Below are 26188 nucleotides of genomic sequence, written 5' to 3'. Positions count from 1 at the left end.
TGAACAACTCTATCTAATGGAGGAAAGTAAATTAGTATTCAACACTTCTTTCAGTTTTAAGCATTTCAAAGATTCTCGTAATTTAGTAGCGTCCCGGATTTGCATTTTTGAAGTACGGGAACTTTATCTATACCTTAACGTGGGAATCGGTTTCGGACCATACACTTAAGCCGCTTTGCCATAAGAGGCACAAGGAGTTTTTCTTTCGATTTCCTCAGGAATATTGCGAATGGTATAACTTTTAAAACTATGTTTAAAAAAGAATACACATCGACATAATAAGATGATAATCTGATACCTAGGAAATATATTGAATTGTTTTTAACTTGTTCTCACGCTTCCAAATCAGTACTTATGCTTTTTTTATTCCAGCCTTTTAATATAAGCATTTCAGACTATTGTCTGTTCTAGGACGATACAATTCTAGTTCATGTATATGCTAGCTTTGGAAATACAGTCGAGTTTCGCTTATCCGACATAAACAGGCAGGCAGAACGCTGGATAATATGGATGTGTTAAGAAAAGACCTATTAAAAGTAAAACTTATGATATAATTTTACATATTACGCATCTAATAATAATGTTTTATAACAAATAACTGCACTGCACTGAATCAGGGACGTATCCAGCGTAAGGGCCTGAGAGCTGTCTCTCTCCGAAACTCAAGCACTTTTTAATAAACTTGCCTTTACCCTTTTGAGGTTCTTTTATATCAGTTTACTAGTAGTCAGTGTCCAAACTTTGGGCAATGTGCTGTTGTCTTGTTATAATTCTAAGAACATACCATAATGCCATTATACCAGGTGCAGTGGCGTATTTAGGGGGGTGGCTTCCGGGCTTAAGCCCCCCACGAAATCTTACTTAGTATAGTAAAGTAAATGAAATACCTTGCAGAATTTTCACATTTCCAGGCAAAGCCCCCCCCCCCCCGAAAGTTAGCAAAGCCCCTCCCGAAACAAAATCGTAAATACGCCACTGACCACTGGTGGAATTAAAGAACAGTTTTAAATAGGATTAACATTTCGTTTCCGTTCTGTTTTTAACTTTAATATATTAGAACGATACACTCCATGTCTTCTTGCTATTTTTGTTATGTGATATACGTAGCAGACAGTTTTCTTTAGTTACATTTCTCTCGAAAATATGTTTAATTTTGTTTGTGCTATAATGCAGTTTCCAAAATAAACCGGTTTATAAATGAAAAGTAGGAAAAAGTTTAAGAGAGGTACAGAACTTTTGCATTATTATTATTATTATTATTATTGATATTTAAAAACATTAGAATTACGTGCTTACGAGGATTCGTGTTGGGCCCCCTCCGAATAGAAAACCTGGATACGTGTCTGCACTGAATGATAGACGTATGAGTCAAGGTGTAGACGGGCGCGCTAGGCGATAGACTCCACAGCATGAAAAATAGATTAAGACCACAACTTGCAGATCTTCTTGCCGATTGGTACTATTTGCAATGATATATCGGATCATATGGTATGTGGAACAAAGGATGGTCGGATAAGCGAGACCATGGTGTATTGGTGTTTCACGCACCTAAACCTGTAAAATGTTTGTATAAACAATTATCTTTCACTCCCTAGCTAAATTTGTGGGTATGATCACACACCTTGCCTCATAAAGTATAGTCTTATAAAGAAAAACATATTTTTTTAAAGATAAATCCTAAAGAAAAGCCAACTTCGATTTTTTTTTTAAATAATGGCAAACTAGTCCACTTCATCACGATAAATCACGTTTGGTACTAAGATGTCTTTTTCTGTCCGTATATATCCTTCACACTTCGTTGGAGACAAAATTGTTTTTTCCCCCAAGAAAACAAGATGAGAGAAACTATACAGCATGAACAGAAAACAATAGCTATTAACAATAGTTCTCTAATCCTGGATAAATACGTCATTACAGCAAAATATCAGTAAGTTGTCCTTATTATGTTGCTTCGGTTCTTATTAACATGAAAATTATAATGTTTTGTAAAAAAAAGAAAAGAAAGAAAAGAAAAAGAAATGGGATGGGATGGGATGGGATTCGATGTGGTGTCAAAATTATAAAATAACTACGACTCCGCCACTCTACCCACCGAACCACGGAGGTTACATGGTGTTAGCTCCTTTTTTTAAAGAAATAATCTTCATAACCATGGTCCGTATCGCTTCGAACCTTAAGATAAGAGTTTTTCTGTTTAATTCTATATTTTCGTACGACATCTTAGTTACAGAAGCTAATTTATATTTGGCAGGCAATCTATACACTAGGTTTTAACCAATAAATGCAACATATTAGTCCACTATCCAGTTCCTTGATCCAACTTCTCGATTCCCCTACTGAATTCCCTCCGCAATTGTGATCTGCTACTGAAAAAATCCCTAGAAATCATCGTTGCCAGTATACACAAAACCGAGCATAATTTTGTTTTTTGCTTATATTTTTATTATTTTATTATATTTTTTGGAAATATCTCCTTAGATGAATTGCTTTCTATTATCTCCACATACTAATAACTGAATTTTACCCATAAACGTAAGGAAAATGGAATAAATGCGAAAAATCTTGAGTTACAGTATACGCGCAATTTTTTTTGCGCATGGGAGTACCTCTATCAGTATTGGGGGTCTATGTCGTTCCCTTTCATGGGTAAAAAATTGCCAAAAAGTCAAATTTCGGGGGTTTTTGACCTAATTTATCCCCTTTGATGAGGTGTTATTACCCTATATGGTTATATGGGCGTATACAGGGGTCCATTACCTTTTCTAAGACATGGGTATATTAATGAACCCCTTGAAAAATTTGGGAGGGGTACCTTGGCCCACCCCTTAAATTTTGGAAACTGCCCAATTTAAACATTTGGTATAATAGTATAGGACCCTAATATGTATTATGATAAATTTGGATGGTCCACCTCGTTCCCTTTTAGGGGTACCAAATTGCCAAAATATAAACGTAAACAATACGTAGTACCACGTGTTTGGTTTTGACCTAAGTTATCCCCCTTGGATGAGGTCCTATTACCTTATATGTTTCTATGAGCGTATACAGGAGTCTATTACCTTTCGTAAGACATGAGTATATTGGTGCACCCCTTTAAAAATTTGGGAGGGGTACCTTGGCCCACCCCTTCATTTTTAGAAATTGCCCAATTTAAACATTTGGTATAATAGTATAGAACCCTAGTATGTATCACTATAAATTTGGGTGGTCCACCTCGTTCCCTTTCATGGGTACAAAATTACCAAATTTTAGTACAACCACGTGTTTGGTCTTTTGACCTAATTTATCGCCTTTGATGAGGTGTTATTATCCTATATGGTTATATGGGTATATACAGGGGTTCATTACCTTTCATAAAACATGGGTATATTAATGCACCCCTTGAAAAATTTGGAAGGGATACCTTGGCCCACCCCTTAAATTTTGGAAATTGTCCAATTTAAACATTTGGTATAATAGTATAGGACCCTAATATATATTACTATAACCTCGTTCCCTTTTAGGGGTACAAAATTGCCAAAATATAAACGTAAGCAATACGTTGTACCACGTGTTTCGTTTTTTACCTAATTTATTCCATTGGATGAGGTCCTATTACTTTATATCGTTATATGGTCACGTATGGGGATTCATTTCCTATCATAGAACATAGGTACATTTGTGCACCCGTTTAAATTTTTTGGGAGGGGTACTTTGGTCCACCCCTTTAATTTTGGAAATTGCCCCTTTTACATGTTTGGTATTATAGTATAGGACCCTGATATAGATTAGTATAAATTTGGGTGGTTCACCTCGTTTCCTTTCATGGGTACGAAATTGCCAAATTTTAGTACAACCACGTGTTTGGTTTGGCTCAATTTATCCCCTTGGATGAGGTCCTATTACCTTATATGGTTATATGGTCATGTATATATTGGTCCATTTCCTATTATAAGACATGGGTACATTGATGCACCCCAGGAGGGAATTCGGTATCATAGTACATGCCTCAACATGTATCATGATAAATTTGGGTGGTCCATCTTGTTCCCTTTCATGGGTAAAAATTGCTAAAATATAAACATAAGCAATATGTTGTACCATGTGTTTGGTTTTTGGCCCGATTTCTCCCCTTTGATGAGGTTCTATTACCTTATATGGTTATATGGTCATGTATATGGGTTCATTTCCTATCATAAGACATGGGTACATTGACGCACCCTTTAAAAATTTGGGAGGGGTATCTTGGCTCATCCACTCGGTTTTAGAAATTGTTTAATATAAGCATTTGATATCATAGTACAGGACTTCAATATGTACCACTATAAATTTGGATGGTCCACATCGTTCCCTTTCATGGGTAAAGAACTACCAAAAATCAAATTTCGGAGGTTATTGACCCCTTTGATAAGTATTTAGCACGTTATATGGGTATGTACAGAGGTTTATTACCTTTATATGTTTATGTTTCCTTTTAAATTTGGGAATTATCAAATAACAAAATTCGGTAAACGTTTTCTAGGACCCATTGTAGATGTTGGTGTTCCTCTTATGACCAAATATTCAAACTTTAAAGGTTATTGACCGGCTTTATTATTAAATGAGTACAGGATTTATTACTTTTCCATAAGACACAGGTGTATTTGTGTACCAATCTTAAATTTTGGGAGGGGGTACATTTCTTATTGTCATATCAATAATTAGTACTTGTTCTTAAAATTGGATAGTATCTCATTCATTGGGTAAATCCTTGTCAAATATGAGTATGATCACGTGATCAGTTATTGACCTATGATGGGATTAGGAGTCCAGGACATTGGTATCCTCGTCGCCAGAAGTGCCTTTACATCACCTTGACGGGTATGTGACAGCGCAGTACTCCAAGGAAGGGATGGTTGTATAAGAATTTGTGATTAATTTTGAAGAGTTTTTGTTTTGACTAGGGAATTAACATAGGTGAAGGGAGGAAAGACACAGATTTGAAGCATCAGTGCACTGTTATTAAAGCATCAGTGCACGAAAAGATTCGTATTCTCAGTTTTTCTATTTATTGTTTTATATGTTAAGTTAAACACCAAAAAATATGTATCACTGATATCGCAGATCGTATTATTTTTTAAAATCGTGTTTGTAACCTATTGTCAAAACATTCATCTCCAGACATGATGTAGAGAGAAGAGAAAGAGATACGTCATCTGTAATATATGTATATGTGATTCACTAAGCAACTGTAGAAATTAGTTAAAGGACACATAAGAGAGCGAAAAGGAGTTCTAGAAGTCTGAACTTTTTAGAGACGTCCTAGATAGGTGAAAATATAGTTAAAAATTGCAAAGGGTATCATGTAATTTACCTTTCTTTTCTTATATTCTAGTATACTTTTTCTTTCACATCCAAACATCTCTATTCAGAATTATGAGATAAAGGTGAAGAGAGAAACATTTCCATTTCAAGAATTATATCAGGAAAAAAATCTTTTGACTTAGACTAGATTCGAACTCGCAACCCTTGAATCCATGGCTCAGCACTCTACTGATTGAGCTAACAACTTCTGTTGGAAAAACCTGATTTCTACAACTACCGGTTGCAGAATGGTGTGTATTAACCAAGTTTGCCGAGATAATTGCTTCATATGCCTATTGCAATAATAATAATAATAATAATAATAATAATAATAATAATAATAATAAAGCAGAAGAAGAAGAACAGAATTTAAAAAGTCGCATATGTTAAAAGTTTGACGTGCAGAGTAAGTCCTAATATGAGATTTTATTATTTATATATAATAAATGTAAGCGTGGTTTATTCGTGCGTGCTACTCAAACTGCGCAACTCACTACCTAGTCCCATAAGGGTAGGTACAGTAGCCTTGCGTCCTCCAACCGTGAAGAATATTTCGGTTTGAACCTATGCGTGTCCTAAGAGGAAGGAAGAGATTGAAAGAAAGAAAAGTGGTTTAGAAATTATGCAAACGTAGAATATCTCACGAGGTGAGGTGATATAGAGTTCAGCGTGTCTTTCAGCTACTACTCTATACAAGACGTGCATCTACGACTTAACGTGGAACCAGAACCACACGACTCCTGACGGGAATCGAAACTCGTATCACCTCTAGTTCTATTATGGGAGACACAGGAACATGTAAAAATAATCGAAAATGAACGATATTAATGTTAAATCTATAGCTTTTGAGTACATGAATTATGTATGATACCCTCTATATCGTTCACATCAAAGTTTAGCATTATCGGCATGGAGGTTTAATGGGAGGGGTGAAAATTAAAAATTCCTAATTGAAAGATATGAGTGTCTATTCAATAGCTTTCGGGGTCGCTGAAATGAATAATTACACTCCCGATACTATTAAAGCCCAAAGCTTTACTCTTTCGTTAGCAGGAAGTTTATTCATTTACCTAACTCAGGACACCTTAAAGTTAAGGATATGAAACTCGATGCATATATTTCTAATTCAAAATTATTAGATACGTATTGTAGCTTAGACTTGTAAGGAGGGGAAGGGACAATTTACGCAATGATTTCCTTTACATTCGAATAAAATACTGCCCCATTATATTGCGAAAACTCATTTCAAGTGGTGTTATTGCTAATAGTTTTCAGTATTTGTTTATATCCCTACTCATTTATAGCAGTATCTCACTTTTCCTGTGACGAGAGCAACACCTAAGCAAGCATTCAGTAAAGTAAATGCCATTAAAAACTATATTCATAGCACAGTGGTGCAAATAAAGTTGAGCTCTTTGGCAATCTTTAGCATGGGAAGCGAATAAAGCCACCACATTGGAAAAGTAGCTAATGAATTTCAATCCGAAAAATCTCACCCGCACATTTATTTTACAGGTGGTGGTTTATAGCTATACTTAAGTTTGTTGAAATTGCTCCAGTGGGGCGAGACACTGAAGTCATTCGTAATAAGGGGGGGAAGGGACATGTAAAAGTAGTCAAATATGAACAATATTAGTATCGAAATCATAGTTTTCGTGGTCGCAGATGAATAGTGACGCTGTTGATGTTGCTTTGGTACACCTTGTCTGAAAAAGGTTGAGCGCATTCTTTATTGCTGTTTCGAGGCAAAAATTTTCTAAGTCCAACGTCGGGTATCTTCGGGAAAAAGTAAACCAGGTTCGAACCTCGAAGCCAACCTTTGCAATCGGGAAAAATCTTGCAGATGTGTTTTTCTTCTTTTAAATATAATAAGACTTGTTACCAATTATATATAAAAAAGCAACATTGATTGAAATACTTAATGATACAATATTTCGAAACTGTATTAATGCCAGCACATGCTTGTTTGTCATTTTGCTCTCCATAGAACAAAACCAGCGTTTGCATTGGATATGAATGTAATTATTATCTTAAATACCGCTATATATCGCTAGAAGTATTGTTCGTAGAGCGCTTGTGTTAGCTCAGTGGTACGCCGTTGGATTTCAAATCGTAAGGTCGAGGGTTCGATTCCCACCTGAGTCAATGTTTTTTATGAAATTCTATTTTCCGCAATGCATGAAAAATTATATAAAATAATTACATTAAAATACGTCACTTGTATATATATATAACATATAATCATTGCAGAACACAGTGATTATTATTTAAAATATAACAGGTGTTCACAGTAAGTTGGTATTCTATGATAAATGTGAATGTTAAATACAAATTAAGAAAATAATATCATCTCAATAAATAAATTATGTAGTGTATTTATTTGCAGCTATTTGTCATATAGGGGTTACTTCTGAACATTCGTATTACAGCATGTCATTGATATTCTTGAAAAATTATCCGAGGCATAAAAAGAGGGTATAAACAGAGAATCCAAAGTCGGAACGCTCGCAAGAAATTCATGAACCCCAAAGGTCACGTGAGCAGACTGGAATTGTGCTTATGAAGCATGCCACAGCAGAAGGTCTTTACATAGGTTTTCAGTTCAATACCTGATATATGTTTTTGCAATGTGGAAGTGGTGATGCCTTTGATCGCTCTCTCTCACTTTCTCGCTCGCTCACTCTGTATTTATATATATGAAAGTGGATGTATGTGTGTGTTTCGACATAATTCTGATATTTCTAGATCAATTTTAACCATATTTCTTACAATCTGGAAAAGAGTACTGTCGGGATATATATCAAAAATGCTAGAAAAGGATCGATATTAGTATCGAATCCATAGTTTCGTGGTCGCTTAGGTAAACAGTTCTACTTTCAATTCAAGTCCAATTAAGCTCCCATTAGCACCCAGGGTGGTTACGTAGCGACAAAAAAAAAATATCGAAATCAACCAATATTAGAGTCGAAGCGTAAGTTATCAGTGTCGCATTTCCCATTAGTCCAACTAGGCCCGTGCCTAGAGAGCAACATATTTGAAGAGCGCAAAGTTTAAAATTTTATTTTTTTTTCGTATGAAAAAGTTAAAAAAAAAATTGAGAGCAAATATACTATTTCATGAGCAGTCCTCTTTTACTATTCTAATATATTTAATGATAGCGTAAGAAACCTGAAAATAATTCAGAACATGTTTCCCATTTATTTTTTGTTACGTAATTGTAGCTGTAGCATCTAGTGAGTGGTATTTAACTGCAATAAATTCACTAATTAAGCATATTCGAATTAAGTTTTATTTGTAAGTTAGGGATCAAGGGACGGAGAAATATGTAGTTATTGGGGGCGCCGAGAGCAAAAGTGCGTAGGGACGCCGAGCTTCTAAATGCAGCACTGTTCGCTAAATTAATTGGTAGAAATTTTAATGCCATTTAAGACCAAATTTAGTCCTAGCAAAGGCAGTATCCGTTTGCTGTCCTAGGAGGAATGAAAGGGACTGACATCAAAATTATAAAAAAAGACCTACATTAGTGTCGAATCTATAATTTTGGGGGTCTCTTAGGTAAAGATTGGAACTTCAGATGCCATGTAAGTTAAGCCCTCATTAACACAATGAAGGAGTTTGTGAAATTTGTGACATGTAGAAATAATTGAAAATAACCAATGTTAGTATACAACCCATATCTTTCGTGGTCGCCAAGTTCATTGGGAGCAGTTCTGATGACCTTTAAGTTTAAGTTCAACTTCCAGTAAGAGTAAGATCCCCTCCTTAGAAGTCTAAGCTACAATACGTATCTAATAATTTTGAATTAGAAATATATGCATCGAGTTTCATATCCTTAACTTTAAGGTGTCCTGAGTTAAGTAAATGAATAAACTTCCTGTTAACGAAAGAGTAAAGCTTTGGGCTTTAATAGTATCGGGAGTGTAATTATTCATTTCAGCGACCCCGAAAGCTATTGAATAGACACTCATATCTTTCAATTAGGAATTTTTAATTTTCACCCCTCCATTAAACCTCCATGCCGATAATGCTAAACTTTGATGTGAACGATATAGAGGGTATCATACATAATTCATGTACTTAAAAGCTATAGATTTAACATTAATATCGTTCATTTTCGATTATTTTTACATGTTCCTGTGTCTCCCATAATAGAACTAGAGGTGATACGGGTTTCGATTCCCGTCAGGAGTCGTGTGGTTCTGGTTCCACGTTAAGTCGTAGATGCACGTCTTGTATAGAGTAGTAGCTGAAAGACACGCTGAACTCTATATCACCTCACCTCGTGAGATATTCTACGTTTGCATAATTTCTAAGCCACTTTTCTTTCTTTCAATCTCTTCCTTCCTCTTAGCACACGCATAGGTTCAAACCGAAATATTCTTCACGGTTGGAGGACGCAAGGCTACTGTACCTACCCTTATGGGACTAGGTAGTGAGTTGCGCAGTTTGAGTAGCACGCACGAATAAACCACGCTTACATTTATTATATATAAATAATAAAATCTCATATTAGGACTTACTCTGCACGTCAAACTTTTAACATATGCGACTTTTTAAATTCTGTTCTTCTTCTTCTGCTTTATTATTATTATTATTATTATTATTATTATTATTATTATTATTATTATTATTATTATTATTGCAATAGGCATATGAAGCAATTATCTCGGCAAACTTGGTTAATACACACCATTCTGCAACCGGTAGTTGTAGAAATCAGGTTTTTCCAACAGAAGTTGTTAGCTCAATCAGTAGAGTGCTGAGCCATGGATTCAAGGGTTGCGAGTTCGAATCTAGTCTAAGTCAAAAGATTTTTTTCCTGATATAATTCTTGAAATGGAAATGTTTCTCTCTTCACCTTTATCTCATAATTCTGAATAGAGATGATTGGATGTGAAAGAAAAAGTATACTAGAATATAAGAAAAGAAAGGTAAATTACATGATACCCTTTGCAATTTTTAACTATATTTTCACCTATCTAGGACGTCTCTAAAAAGTTCAGACTTCTAGACCTCCTTTTCGCTCTCTTATGTGTCCTTTAACTAATTTCTACAGTTACTTAGTGAATCACATATACATATATTAGAGATGACGTATCTCTTTCTCTTCTCTCTACATCATGTCTGGAGATGAATGTTTTGACAATAGGTTACAAACACAATTTTAAAAAATAATACGATCTGCGATATCAGTGATACATATTGTGGTGTTAAACTTAACATATAAAACAATAAATAGAAAAACTGAGAATACGAATCTTTTCGTGCACTGATGCTTCAATAACAGTGCACTGATGCTTCAAATCTGTGTCTTTCCTCCCTTCACCTATGTTAATTCCCTAGTCAAAATAAAAACTCTTCAAAATTAATCACAAATTCTTATACAACCATCCCTTCCTTGGAGTACTGCGCTGTCACATACCCGTCAAGGTGATGTAAAGGCACTTCTGGCGACGAGGATACATTGAAACTTTGTAGGATAATTTGTTTTTAACTATTCCGGTTTTTAACTATTCGATTAACAAATAAACGGTTTTGATCATATTTATCAGTGAGTGCAAAATGTTGAACGAAACCAAGATTTTTAAATGTTAAACAAAACTTAAAACTGAATGCAGCAAAGATTTGAAAATCATCAACCAATCAGATTGCACGAAAGATAGTGATCAACCAATCAGATTGCAGGAAAGATAGTGATCAGCCAATCAAATTGCATTAACAATAACTTTGCTAGTGTCAGATTACATCACCTTATGATTAAATTTCAAACTGTTGTAGCATGTATTGCCTTTCATCTATGAGTCATAAGATTCAATAAGGTTAGCTATCAGATTTCTAAAGCTCAAGGTCAAATCAATCATCACCAATGATCTTAGACTATGAGCTGTGACTAAAGTTCAATGTATTGTTTCAAATTTCGCGCCTTATGTTAAAATTCTGTTTATCACCATTCCCAAATTTAAAGAATACTTCTCTTGATATACCTAAGTCTTAAGAGTTAATCATATCATTACATGTTCAATAAGGTCAATAATGTCCGTCAATTGTTTACCTGAGTAGAACCAACTGTTTTCTAGAAGTGTGTACTCAAACTTAAGAAGTACCACAACAAAGGAAATGAATCCCTGTACACTACCTCATCAAGGACAATCACGTGGTACATCGTATTGCTTACGTTTATATTTGGCTGTAATAATCGAAACCAATGACGCAATTTCATTTGACAATTCTCAAATTATCCTATAAAGTTTCAATGTACCAATGTCCTGGACTCCTAATCCCATCATAGGTCAATAACTGATCACGTGATCATACTCATATTTGACAAGGATTTACCCAATGAATGAGATACTATCCAATTTTAAGAACAAGTACTAATTATTGATATGACAATAAGAAATGTACCCCCTCCCAAAATTTAAGATTGGTACACAAATACACCTGTGTCTTATGGAAAAGTAATAAATCCTGTACTCATTTAATAATAAAGCCGGTCAATAACCTTTAAAGTTTGAATATTTGGTCATAAGAGGAACACCAACATCTACAATGGGTCCTAGAAAACGTTTACCGAATTTTGTTATTTGATAATTCCCAAATTTAAAAGGAAACATAAACATATAAAGGTAATAAACCTCTGTACATACCCATATAACGTGCTAAATACTTATCAAAGGGGTCAATAACCTCCGAAATTTGATTTTTGGTAGTTCTTTACCCATGAAAGGGAACGATGTGGACCATCCAAATTTATAGTGGTACATATTGAAGTCCTGTACTATGATACCAAATGCTTATATTAAACAATTTCTAAAACCGAGTGGATGAGCCAAGATACCCCTCCCAAATTTTTAAAGGGTGCGTCAATGTACCCATGTCTTATGATAGGAAATGAACCCATATACATGACCATATAACCATATAAGGTAATAGAACCTCATCAAAGGGGAGAAATCGGGCCAAAAACCAAACACATGGTACAACATATTGCTTATGTTTATATTTTAGCAATTTTTACCCATGAAAGGGAACAAGATGGACCACCCAAATTTATCATGATACATGTTGAGGCATGTACTATGATACCGAATTCCCTCCCGGGGTGCATCAATGTACCCATGTCTTATAATAGGAAATGGACCAATATATACATGACCATATAACCATATAAGGTAATAGGACCTCATCCAAGGGGATAAATTGAGCCAAACCAAACACGTGGTTGTACTAAAATTTGGCAATTTCGTACCCATGAAAGGAAACGAGGTGAACCACCCAAATTTATACTAATCTATATCAGGGTTCCTATACTGTAATACCAAACATGTAAAAGGGGCAATTTCCAAAATTAAAGGGGTGGACCAAAGTACCCCTCCCAAAAAATTTAAACGGGTGCACAAATGTACCTATGTTCTATGATAGGAAATGAATCCCCATACGTGACCATATAACGATATAAGGTAATAGGACCTCATCCAATGGAATAAATTAGGTAAAAAACGAAACACGTGGTACAACGTATTGCTTACGCTTATATTTTGGCAATTTTGTACCCCTAAAAGGGAACGAGGTTATAGTAATATATATTAGGGTCCTATACTATTATACCAAATGTTTAAATTGGGCAATTTCCAAAATTTAAGGGGTGGGCCACGGTACCCCTCCCAAATTTTTCATGGGGTGCATTAATATACCTATGTTTTATGAAAGGTAATGAACCCCTGTATACACCCATATAACCATATAGGACAGGCCTGTCCATGAATTGGCTCCCGGAGCCGAAGCGCGAGCGAGCACGAGCGAAGAAAAGAGCAGGTGAACACAGATGGTGGTAGCTTCGCCCCTTCCACTGCATCCGATAAGTGTTGCCAACCACACATGATGGCAAAAAACCTACGGCCAAGCCTGGTCAGAAATTCGCACGATGTTGAAGCATTGAGCAGACGCAAGCGTGAAATGTGCAAGTGTGCTCTCCCCCTCCCCATTTCGAAAGCAGTGACGCGAAAACACTGCAGGAAATAAAATTGGTACGTTTTTTGGTCGAGGAAGATGCATGATAGAGGTTACAGTTAGCGTTGAAGTAACTAACAAATGAACAAGAAAGAAAGAAAGAAAGAAACTAATATTAAACATGTCACCTTACAGACGTAAAAATGACTGCAAAAATCGAACACGAATTGTTTCAGACCTTTTTAGCTTGCTTACACAATTCGTGACGTTGTATTACATTATCACTCGGTCTGTAAGTTGTCTCTCGCTTCACGTTTGCTCAGTTGTAAACGCCTTTCGTTCCTAGATTGATAGCAGAACGACGGGAGATTGAAAATAATAATAATAATAATAATAATAATAATAATAATAATAATAATAATAATAATAATAATAATGCGTATTATTATTATTATTATTATTATTATTAGTAGTAGTAGTAGTAGTAGTAGTAGTAGTAGTAGTAGTAGTAGTAGTAGTAGTAGTAGTAGTAGTAGTAGTAGTAGTAGTATTCGGACCAAAGAGGGATGAAAATGGGGATTGGAGGAAATTCATAATGAGGAATTGCATAGTTTATACCGCTCACCTAACATTGTTAGGGTCATTAGGTGTAGAAGGCTCAGGTGGGCAGGCCATGTAGCCAGAATGGAAGAAATTAGAAACGCTTTCATAATTTTAACTGAAAACCCAATTGGAAGAAGACCACTAGGAAGACCTAGGCGTAGATGGAAAGACAATATTAAGATGGATCTTGCAGAAATAAGAGTACAGAGTAGACACTGGATCCAGTTGGCTAAGGACAGAAGTTAGTGGTAATATTTTGTAAACGCGGCATTGAACCTTCGGGTTCCATAGGGCATTTAGTTAGTTATTATTATATAAAAGAAATGTTCAAATAGTTTTAAGAGCCAATTACACAGAAGAACTGAGTTCCGACCAAACACTAATTTGCCGGAAGGAAATTCCAGTGCAGTCCAGCCCACTTTAAGCGTTATCCGTGCAACCCACGTTTCATGTTCAAGATATTGGGAATAATTGTTCGTATCATTCAGTTGGAACGTTTCCTTCCGATTTTACGCTGTTACAGTAGCCCTACAACATTGTGACTTTCAAAATCAATCAGTAACTATCGAAGAAAGACAAGCGTGTAGCTTCAGTCGTTGATATGATTTAACATTCTTTTTCACTTTTAACAAGCCACCGGCAAGCAACCAGCCAGGCACAATATGTTTTTCATTATTAAAAAGACACTCCTTGTTAAAAAAAAACACTAATGGTAGTCACTAATGGTCACTCTTAAAAATGGAAAATCTCTTTGGCTCTCTTAATATTTTGTTTGATTCTTTGCGATCAAAGTAACTTTAAAAGTGGAGTAAGAAATATTATTCTTCCTATTGATGGTGTAATAGTAGCTTCTAATCTCCACAACCAACCCCTTGCTAAGCCTATTCGTACACACATACATTCATAAGCTAATTTTCTGGAGATAATACTTAGATAATTACAAACAAGTGCTACAGTATTTTTTTTTTTTTTTGTATCAACAGATTCTCTCTTTTCCCAAAAAGCGAAACAACATAATATAACAAACCCACACTCGGATTAAGAACTTGATTTTATATATATATATATATATATATATATATATATCTTGAAAACCGGTTTTCCATTGGGCAAACTAGCAAATTTTTATAAATGTAAGCGTTGGTTTGATTCCACCACATCGTTCTTTAGCAAAAGGAAAGAAAAAAGAAGAAAAGGAACGTACATAGTTTATCATTTGATTGCTGTTACAAGTTTGTGTTGTCTATAGTTAACGGTTACCACATTGTAAAAAACACTTTACACTAAATGGCAATCAGTTACCATACATACTTTTTTTTTTTTATTTGGTGGGCTAGTGATTACCGCCAAGGTTGACAACACTTCCGCTCCTCGAAGGACGAAACCCGAAGATTCACGAAGCACGAACAATGGTATTTGCACATAGAATGCTCGTGAGCGCTCACGAGGAGAGTTTCCACTATCTGCTCGCCGTGGCCAGGGCTGATATAGGATAATAACACCTCATCAAAGGCGATAAATTAGGCCAAAAGACCAAACACGTGGTTGTACTAAAATTTGGTAATTTTGTACCCATGAAAGGGAACGAGGTGGACCACCCAAATTTATAGTGATACATACTAGGGTTCTATACTATTATACCAAATGTTTAAATTGGGCAATTTCTAAAAATGAAGGGGTGGGCCAAGGTACCCCTCCCAAATTTTTAAAGGGGTGCACCAATATACCCATGTCTTAGAAAAGGTAATGGACCCCTGTATACGCCCATATAACCATATAGGGTAATAACACCTCATCAAAGGGGATAAATTAGGTCAAAAAACCCCGAAATTTGACTTTTTGGCAAGTTTTTACCCATGAAAGGGAACAACATAGACCCCCAATACTGATAGAGGTACATACTATGGTCCTAGGCTACCATACCAAATTTTTAGATTTGGCAATTTCCAAAATTTAAGTGGGGTGGTCCTATGTACCCCTGCCAAAATTTAGGGGGTGTGCCATGGTACCCCTGCCAAAATGTAGAGGGGGTGGTCCTAAGTACCCCTAGGTCATTGGCCCCGGGCCAAGGTCATTGACCTTTGACCTATGACGTCACAAAGGTCGGGGTCAAAGTCCAAAGTGAGATCAGGTGCTGCAATTACTACTCCTATGATAAAAGGAAATGTAGCATTCGAGTGATTCTCTTTACTACTTTTACCAGAGTTTGTTTTCTAATGCTTTTGCGCCGTATTCTCGGCCTGAGTGAAGGAGAACAAAATGGTAGTTTTGTTACAAACCTTCAGAGTATTTCCAACAAACTGAGCTTTTCATGATGTTCTCTTTATCGATGATATCTTCAAATTGTCTGGTGCCACCGCCAACACCGAAGTAGTAAGTTTTTGCTGCCAAGAATCTGTAATTTTAGTCAAGGAGTCATACTGAAGTATCATAAACTATTAGAAAAAAATGGCAGCTCTCTTATAGGTTGAATATCAAAATGGACAAACTAAAAGACAATTTAATTAGAGGAGTTTGGTTTACTTTAACTCCTTTATATATTTACTCTGTCCGTGTGACCGTCTGGGAGACAAAAAAATTCAAGAACTACTTCATGGATCAACACCAAATTTCGTCAGGATGTAGAGGGTGAAAAGTTAAGGAACTTGAGGTCGTTGGTGGAGGCAATATTCAAACCGGAAGTGGTAGAAATGAGCTATTTCCGGTTTTTACACATCACTATAGAGCAGAAGCGGTAATAGTAGCGGTTTTCTTTAATCAATTAGGCATCCCAAGATTATAGTATTTAATATTTATCCTTAACTCTCTACTAGAACCGGAAGTGGTAGAAATCCACTACAAGTTAGTTTCATTAGTGATGTACGTAGAGCAAAAACGACAAGAGGTAGCGAAAAGCTGTTCTAAAAATATGTACCACTTTTTGCCTTAATTTCTACTCAAACGGAAGTGACACAAATCAACCACTTCCGGTTTTAACGTTGATCGTCATAGAATAAGAACCGCCATCGACAACAAGAAGAGGTTTTCTGTATTCATGTAAGCGTCCCAAGAGTATGTTCCATCTCCACTCTAATCTATCTACCTATAACTAAATCCGAAAGTGGTAGAAATCTACCTTCCGGTTTCAGTATAGAGAGAATATTATGCCATATAAACCAAACTCCTCTATGTGGTGTACACACTGCCACTTCTTAAGTTATTTTGTACATGGTTCCGTATAATAAATATTTTTATTGTTCTTGTATAATAATTAGTTTCAAGTTTTCGGCAAGAAATTAAGAAAGTAGTCAAGAAGTTACAACAGTGATTTTGGTTTTTAATGTTTTGTGAGAAGAGAACTAAATTAATCATAATGTGAATTTTACAATAGAAGTCAACATTCTTCAACTTAAAATTAAATGGCAAAAACAGCAGAGAGGCTTCTCAAATAATTCCAAATTAAAATATCCAAGGCGCATGAACAAGTGAATAAGTTACATTATATATATATCTGCCAAACGTTATCATCATTTCAAAAAAATTCTCAAATATTAATACATGCCTATTTTTTATTTACTTTTGATCCAAATATGATTTTTTGCACTTTCTGGTCTGGTTTCTTTCTGAAGATTGTGGCTCAACGACGATTTAAGACAAACAGGTGGAATCAGGGGTTGAAAAATCCCTGACGTGGCGACTGGAAATACAAGTCTAGGGCCTACCTTTTTTTTCCGACGTAAGTATTCCCAATTTTTACCTGTCAGTAATTCTGTTTTTGTATTTGAATGAATTAAAAACAAATTTTAATAAATTCGTTACACAGTTCAAAGTTGCTAATTTATCTTGAAGAACGGCCTATCATTACAGGATTTTGATCCATCCAAAACAGTGTATAATTGGTTCAAGTATTTCAATGCTCAAACTATAAGGCATGTATATGGACAAAACACACATTGTTGGTGCGGGAGACCTGAGTTCGATTCCCGGTGGGAGTTCAGGTGGTTCGGATCCTACATTAAGTTGTACGTCCACGTATCATTTAGCATCTGTGTTGAACGGGACGCTAAAGTCCAAATCAACCTACCAACCAAAACACTTTGTTACCTTGTAAAACTTCACTTATATTGCCTTCAACTGCCATTATATTTTGAAGGCTAGCCTATACACACTAAGGTACGCTGGTACTTCTTATACCAGTAACTACAAAGGTCAAAATGTCAAAATGTGGACACGCTTCCATCTGGCTAATTCGTTACATAAACATTAACATTCGCTACTAGAGTGCTAAGTTTTATCTTACTTTCAAGACTGTTTTCAAAAATTATCAAAATATATTGAAATGTATGAAAAATAATGAAACAAGAGTGCTTACACATTATCATGCTGTCTTTGTCTCTTCATATTTTTCAATATATGGGTCATTCCATGTCAAATCATCTAATTTTAAAACATGACCGTGCTTCATTGTCTCAGATTCTCTTCAATACCAATGAAATTATACTAAATTATTATTTTTTTTCGATTTTTTGGATGAGAAATGGGCCGGGGAGAAATTTTTGAAAAATGTGAATTTTGCTTCAATTTCACTTTTTGGCACTCAGCATAACTTTTACCATAACTTCCTTATTTTTGAAGTTATTGGGCTCATCCAGGTGTAAAATGAAAGCTTAATTTTTGCTCTTTCAGTAGATCCTAAGTAACCTTGCAAAGAGTTACACTGTTAAACATTAATGGGCATACAAAGCAAATTTTAGGTATTTTATTTATTTTTTAAAATTTACAAATTGTGTCGTTGCTCAAAAGTTACAACTATGTAACTTTTGAAACTTTTTGTGCAATCATCTTAACACGTACATTGTATGGTTAAAAAATAAAAAGTGTGTTTTTTGTTATTATTATTTTTTATGTACGGAAATATACAGTTTTAAGTTTTGTTACAAATTGTATCATTGTTCGTAAGCAACAACTTTGAAACTTTTGAAACTTTTTAAATAGAGTTATCTTAGCACATACATGATATGGGCAAAAAATAAAAAAGGTGCTTTTGGTATTTTTGTAATTTTTTAATTTTACGTGTAAGGAAATATACAGTTTTAAATTTTGTTACAAATTTTGTCATTGCTCATAAGTTACAACTATGACACTCTTGAAGCTTCTTTTTTATAGAATCATTTTATCAGACACATGATACGGTTAGAAAATAAAAAGGGTGCTTTTGGTATTTTTGCAATTATTATTATTGTTATTATTATTTGTATTTTAAATGTACAGAAATATACAGATTTACTGTTGTTAACAGATTATGTTTTTCCTCTGAAGCAGTGATGGCCAATTCCGGTATTTTTACTTTCTGGATTCCGGAAAGTGCAATCGGAAAAATTCCGGAAAGTGAATTTCCGATTTCGGAAAATTTTGGCCACCCCTTCTCTGAAGTGACAACTGTCACACTTTAAAACTTTTTCAAATAATTATCTTAGTAAATATTAGATATGCTTAAAAATAGAAATGATGTAAAGTGTAGTTTCGGTATTATCATAATATATATTTTTGTACTTTAACTATGACTTTTAGCTTTTTTCCCAATTATACCATCGCTTACAACTATCACACTTTTGTAAGTTTTTATAGGATTAGTTTGCATTTACTAGGTATGATTAAGTAACAAAAAGGGATACCTTTTTTGTAATAATCTTGCGGTTTTGTGAATGGAAAATATAGGCCTAGCAATGTAAGGGGTTGAGTGGTTATTACAAACCCTATCAACAGAAATAAGAAATAATAGACTAATGTACACAGATGAAAACAATAAACATACATACCAGTAACATTTCTTAGAATTACATAGATTTACATACAAAATGTTGTGTCCTATATTTCACAGCTCATTCTTTTCATTGATGATATGATGTCTTCTTTTAATTTTGCTTTCAGTTGTGTACGTCCGGGGTGATTGGCTTGTAAGAGATGGAACAGGAACTTCCCAGATGATATTTTCAAAAGGTATCCAACAAAAGTCTTCATTTTCTGGGCAGTAGAATATAGAAGGCCCAGAGTGATTCATGAATTGCACTCTGACGTACAAAAATACCAAAAGCACACTTTATTTTTTTAATCATACCATGTATGTGCTAAAATGATCCTATAAAAAAGGTTTCAAGAGTCTCACAGTTGTAATTTACGAGCAATGACAGAATTTGTAACAAAACTTAAAACTGTATATTTCCGTACATAAAAAATAATAATTACAAAAATATAAAAAGCACCCTCTTTATTTTTTAAACATACAATGTACGTGTTAAGATGATTGTACAAAACAAAGTTTCCAAAGTCTCATAGTTGTAACTTTTGAGCGGTGAAACAATTTGTAAAAACCCTAAAATTTGCTTTGTATGCCCATTAATGTTTGACAGTGTAACATTTTGCACGGTTACTTAGGATCTTCTGAAAGAGCAAAAATTAAGCTTTCATTTGACACCTGGATTAGCCCAATAACTTCAAAAATAAGGAAGTTACGGTAATTTAGTTCCATGATGCTGAGTGCCAAAAAGTGAAATTGAAGCAAAATTCACAATTAAAAAAGCACAGTGTTCTAGGTGATCTAATATGGAATGACCCATATCTGATCTTTTAACACTTCATTCTTCGAATACAAATAGCCAAACATACTTTTTTATGTGAAATGTCTAAATTTGAATTGACAATATACTCAAGGTTAGAAAATGCGAACAAATCAAGGTATTTCGGAAAATGTATGTGGGCGGAAATTTTTACTCTCGAAGTGCGGATATGTCCGCATAAATGCTGACATATGGTAACCCTAACAAATGGTAATTTTAAGATCAAAACAAATAAGCCTATGAATCACATGGAATTTGTATTATTGTGGCGCTTGCCTTTCAAAACTGGCGCCTAGGCGAGAAAAGTTTTCGACCCCTGGTGCAATAATAAAGTACCAGAAAATAATAGATTCTCAGATAGTTCACAACTCTTTTCCTCGAAAGTTAGCCCTGAGCCACCAGACCTTCAAAAATTGCTTTTACATTCACGTAAATAGTCAGTATTTATAAACTAAAGGATACACTGTCCCATTCCTTTTCAGTCTTGTCTTGAATATGGAATACAGTTTTTTGTAATTACTTGGATTGTATATTGTTTCTGACGAAAAAATATAATCATATTTGCTGTCTTCATCTAAGCACTCCACCTCTGTCAGATCAAGAAATGAGCCCCAGTCGCCAGCGAAAAATCTACAGTTCTTCATTTTCTCTTCATTCAAGTTTAAGTAAGCGCTCGGTATAGTTGCTGTTTCTATGACCTCACGATTCTGAAAGAAAGAAAACAAAATTCAAGTATCATAGATTAAGGTAAGTAATAAGAGATTTCATTGATATTTGCTCAATTATAGTTTTATTGCCCTCCTTGCTGGTATAGTGCCAGTATTGGAATTCGAACATATTACGAGGTTCGTATTCCACCTTAAACTATAAGTCCACGTTTCATATAGCGTCCGTATTGAAAAGAGACACTAAACTTAAATAAATAAATAAACAATACAGTCTTATTAGGAACAATTAAATAACTAATCTGTGTTTGAAACTTTTACGATGAATACTAAAATATGCGATTATAGCATACTATTACAGCGATGCTTATTTCATCTTGGGTGCTATAGTAGTTTTGTCAAGAGAGGTAAAAGTATCAAACAAAATTTCATTTTTAAAAAAATTACTATATAACAACTTAATTTGCCAATGAAAACTCATTTTAGTCAGAAAAGAAGAAATGAGAGCTTTCTAAGTACAGCACGTAAGAAACAAAAGTAATACAAGACAATGTTCACTTTAGCAGGATTCAAATATCATCATCCTACGTATTCTGCCATTATTGGCAGGTCATTTGCTGCAACTGGGAAGCTTCCATGCTCCACAGTATTCCGCTAACCTCTTCGTCTTCACGTATGATTTTTCTAGTTTTGATATCGTCCATTAATTGTAGTCTCCTTCGCCCCCTTCCTCTCTTTCCTGCCACTATAGCTTCTAGCACGTCCTTCTTATCCAATGTGCCAACCAGTTTCTCTTCCTCTTCTTAATAATATCTAAAATTGTTTTTTCCCCTACCATTTCTAACACACTCTCACTTGTTTTCCGCACGACCCAGCTAATTCGCTCCATTCTTCTCCACACCCACATTTCGAAAGCTTCCAGTCGTTTCTCATCATTTTTGCGTAATGTCCATGTTTTTGGCCCATACAGTACAATACTCCACACGAAGCATTTTGAGTCCATGGTCCATGCTTTAATTGGCGGATTTCCAGTAGTTACGTTCGTTAATAAACTAGAACTTCTCAAACTTTTTCGATCGAAACACATTGTTTCACCACGTAAAAATTTGCAGCCCATCGGCATTATATAATGGCTAGACTAGTACCACTATTTAACCTGAATACAACAGGCCAGGCCGATATTTTAAAATTTAATTTAAGGATTAGGAATAGGAATCAGATTTCTGGGCTTTCGACAACTGTGACTATATTAGCCCGTCACGTATGAAGGATGACGCCCCTCGGTAATCACACTATCCGAGAAAAGGGAAGGACGAAAGGATTGAGGAAAGGAAGAAGCGGCCTGAGACCTGTAAGTTAGGTAGCATCCCGGCATTTGTGTGAATGAGGAAAACCCAGAAAAACCTCTCAGAATGGCTGACCTAAAAGAGCTTTTACAGTTTTTCGACTGAATATCTACCGGGAATCGAGCCCGGGTCCGCTTGCACCGAAACTCTTTTAAATAAGGATTTCGCAGCAGCCATTAACAAACCTTTTTTTAGTCTATCCATGGGTTTAAAAAAAGATTATACTTGTCAAAAGAAAAGCCCGCCATTGGGTCACTACCAAAATAATCAGGGTTAAGCAGGAGAATTATATGTTAATACTTCCAGAACCTACTTGTTTACTGATATGGATTTTATTTCAGTTACTAAGAAGTCACCTTTGCGAAGTAAGTTTGATGCATTGTTGATTAAAAATTCATTTTTCTTTGCAACAAGTTCATTCTCGGGAGGAGGAGGAGGCAATAGATGAATTACGTTCCGAACTGTAGAACAGTTATAAACTTTCCAGCCAGCCGGCCTCACAAAATCACTTTTTTTGTGGGGTTGCTAAATTGAAACAAATTCAGAAAGTCAGAGTTTATAATATATAACACAATGGCGGCTTTTGAGAGAAGTCACATTGGTAAAAATTTAAATTTTATCCTTACAAACTAAGGGCAGCAGAAGGCTTACCTAATGTACTAATTTTATATATATAATTGTCTGAAGCTCTATTCTCTGAGTTTATAGCAATAAAATACAAGTTTTTGCCGATATAACTTTCCTCGTGAGCCGCTACTGAAATAACGTAGCCCCAATTTTCCCTCTGTAATTTGGTAATCTTGGGGATTCCACGCTGAAACTACACAGAACAAATTTAAAAATACAGAATGAGTAAAAAAGTCTCTGGACACCTTTTATTTTGAAACCTGAGAGGAAGGGGGTCGTTACTTTTAGGGTAGATGGTTTTGCACCATTCTTTCGGAATAACCCTGATTTTTTTTTTATTTTTTTAAATACTTATAACGTCTTCGATATCAGTTACAATGATATTCCGCATAATGTAGTAACGTGAGTTTCCGGTTATTATCTACTTCATTCTGCTCGCTAACTTTACCATTGCATCTAGGCATGTAATTTCTTAATCTCTTCAATTATTATTATTATTATTTATTAATTAATTAATTAAACTTCTTGTTTCGGCGATTACTGCCTGAAGTTTGTGTCATAAATTTAGTTTTGCTCATATAAGACTTACGAAGCGAGCTATAGTTCTGCTTGTGCAGGTATAGGTAGAGCAAATTACAGTCCGGAATCGTTTCCCGCTATCGTTTTTTTATTATAAAATCCTCTATAAACAGTGTTTTACAGAAATACAACAATAAGGTAACTTCTCTAATAAAAAGGTAGGAATAGATATGCTCCTTGACCTGACGGTGTCAGGAAGGATTCCTCAGGAGCGAACTATGTGAGGAATGTAGGACACTCGCTGCTCCACTACAAACAGAAACAGAGTTTATGTTTCCCACAAGGCTCGACTGCAAGCCAGGAGGAAGAGGAACCGTTAGCTCCACTGCAGCTAAGGGTTTGGGTGAGGTATTTCCTAGGCTCCACTGCAAGCCAAGAAAGGGGATGTGATTAGTCGAAGCTCATGGCTGTCCATGGAATGCTCTCGGTTATATAGGTTCTCCAGGTGAGGGAATGGCGCTGCTGTTCCCCTGTCTCATGTGGCTGGTGGTGGTGGTGCTGTCTCTGTCGTCTGCAACTTGTAGTACTCCAACGTAAGGCGCAGTACTACATCGTGAAGTACACGTTTATATATATATATATATATATATATATAGGAGCACATATTGCATATTGGGTATTTGTAAACATAAGCACGTGGGACATTACAATATGCGAAAAGATACTCCCGCATTTTTCTTGCATTGATCTTGTACCATTTCGTAGCGAAGTCAACATCATCAGTTTATATAAGCAACCAGTGGTGTACGCAAAGGAGAGGTTTCCGGGTGTTAACTATCCTGCCTTCACCTAAGGTATTATGGAAAAATGCCTTAAGATACCCACGAAGCATTCAAAAAATCGCGCGGTCACTGATACGATATGAACTTGGGTTCTTTAATCCTCCCTCGCCTTGATGAAATTGTGTTTATGCCACTGCAAGGAACTCTTTAGGTCCGTTTAATGTTATAGTGCTGCCAAAATGTCTTGATCCGCGGCAAAAATGCGAACTAAACTCTCACACTCGACACACCCACGCATTGAGCCAATAAGAGTTCAGATGTTGCTAAGCGAGAGAGCCTTGCAGCCGTGGAAGTGGAATTCCTTGAGCCGATAGCAGCGCTCAGAACGAAAGGCTAGGTGTCAAGTCAATGTGGTTTATCTATAGTCCCTTGTTGCGTTATCGAATGACCTTTAAAAAAAAGTATTAGACTACGCATATTAAATAGTATTTATTAACTGACAGAATATTCTCGGAAGCCTGACTCTAATGTAAGCTATGTAAATACGGTTTCGTATGGGTAGCAATATCGTAAATAACTTTTTTACCAATACGAAAAGCCTTTTGTAGTAATATGACAATATTAGAAATGCTATCATGACGTTTTAAGGATTTAAATAGTAGGATATATTTCTGCTGTTCAGATGGATGAACTTAACGATTCCTATTTGGAACGTTACACAAATGGTAATTTTTAGACTTTAGTTGATGCTATGAACACGAAAAACTTACTATACTATAAAAGATACTATGAACTTCATATTGACATTTTGGCACTGAGGTTCTTATTTTCTAACATCGTATGAAAACTCAACAGTCTTTTGCCGTAATAACTTACATAATCTTGAAAATGAACTCTAGCTCCTTGTACTGCAGCTAAAAAGCCGACGATTCCAATTCCACAACCGAGATCAAGAACCTTTCTATCAGAGAGATTTCCAAGTTTCGTAAGGATATATTCTGCCAAATCTCTCGTGCACTCCCAGATTTTTAATCCACCTGGAAAAAAAAAAGTACTACAGAATACAAGTACATTTTTTTTTTTAAATCTATATTCTTATTTGTAAGTAGGATTGTGGCATACGCAGACGTATATCCTGATATTCTTCGACTCTTTAAAGTGTTTTGAAGTATATATCAAGTTTATATATGGGAACGTGGAAAGCAGTGTACTTTTTATAACAAAACGGTAATGTACTCTGCAAACGTTGGACCGTGAATTAAAGTGCCCTTTCTTAAAGATAGAATGAAAATAAGTGGTAGCCGCTGCTGATTCTGTTTTAAAATGACCAATGATCACAACAGGAAATACATGAATTTTGAAAAAAAAAAGGAACTATAAATGACTAGACATGGTACACAAGGAATATATTTCAACTATTTTATCAATAACAGAAACTTTCTAGTATTTCTACTTTTGAACTATTTAACTTCACTCAATAATTTCGATGGCTTCCCTGCAATTTTCAAGACAAATGAAATCTTTAAATTTTACGTCCCACTGTTATGCTGGCTAGGCTAAAGGAGCCTGTGATAATGACAAATGAATCAAAGGGTGGAATGAAGAAAGTGGAAGGAAACGGGAGAACCCCGCGCACGGTGTTTGTCCACTACGAGGCTCACTTGATGCAAGCTGGGATCGAAACAAGGACCCCATGCACCAGTGGTGAACGCTCTACCACTAAGCCACCGCGGCCCCTAATCTTCAAGACAGATTTTGTGAAGTTCTTACCAAGAAAG

The 26188-nt window shown here is 35.4% G+C and overlaps 1 protein-coding gene across 6 annotated transcripts in view; it reads right to left on the bottom strand.

The window, feature by feature from the left end:
- The window catches only part of LOC145672151 (histidine protein methyltransferase 1 homolog), a 55878-nt gene that overhangs the window by 9758 nt on the left and 19932 nt on the right, over positions 1-26188 (bottom strand). For all 6 annotated transcript variants that reach the window (XM_081741484.1, XM_081741482.1, XM_081741480.1 and 3 more), the window contains 3 exons: positions 25287-25447; positions 20934-21178; positions 16155-16270 (listed from right to left, as the gene is read on the bottom strand). In XM_081741484.1, the coding sequence (XP_081597610.1) occupies positions 16155-16270; positions 20934-21178; positions 25287-25447 (522 nt within the window). The remainder of the gene's footprint in view (positions 1-16154; positions 16271-20933; positions 21179-25286; positions 25448-26188) is intronic.

Source organism: Thermobia domestica, chromosome 15, assembly GCF_964235325.1.
Source record: "Thermobia domestica chromosome 15, izTheDome1.hap1.1, whole genome shotgun sequence".
NCBI classification, from domain to species: domain Eukaryota; kingdom Metazoa; phylum Arthropoda; class Insecta; order Zygentoma; family Lepismatidae; genus Thermobia; species Thermobia domestica.
The sequence above is the reverse complement of the archived record's forward strand: the minus strand, read 5'-3'. Positions and strand labels throughout refer to the sequence as shown.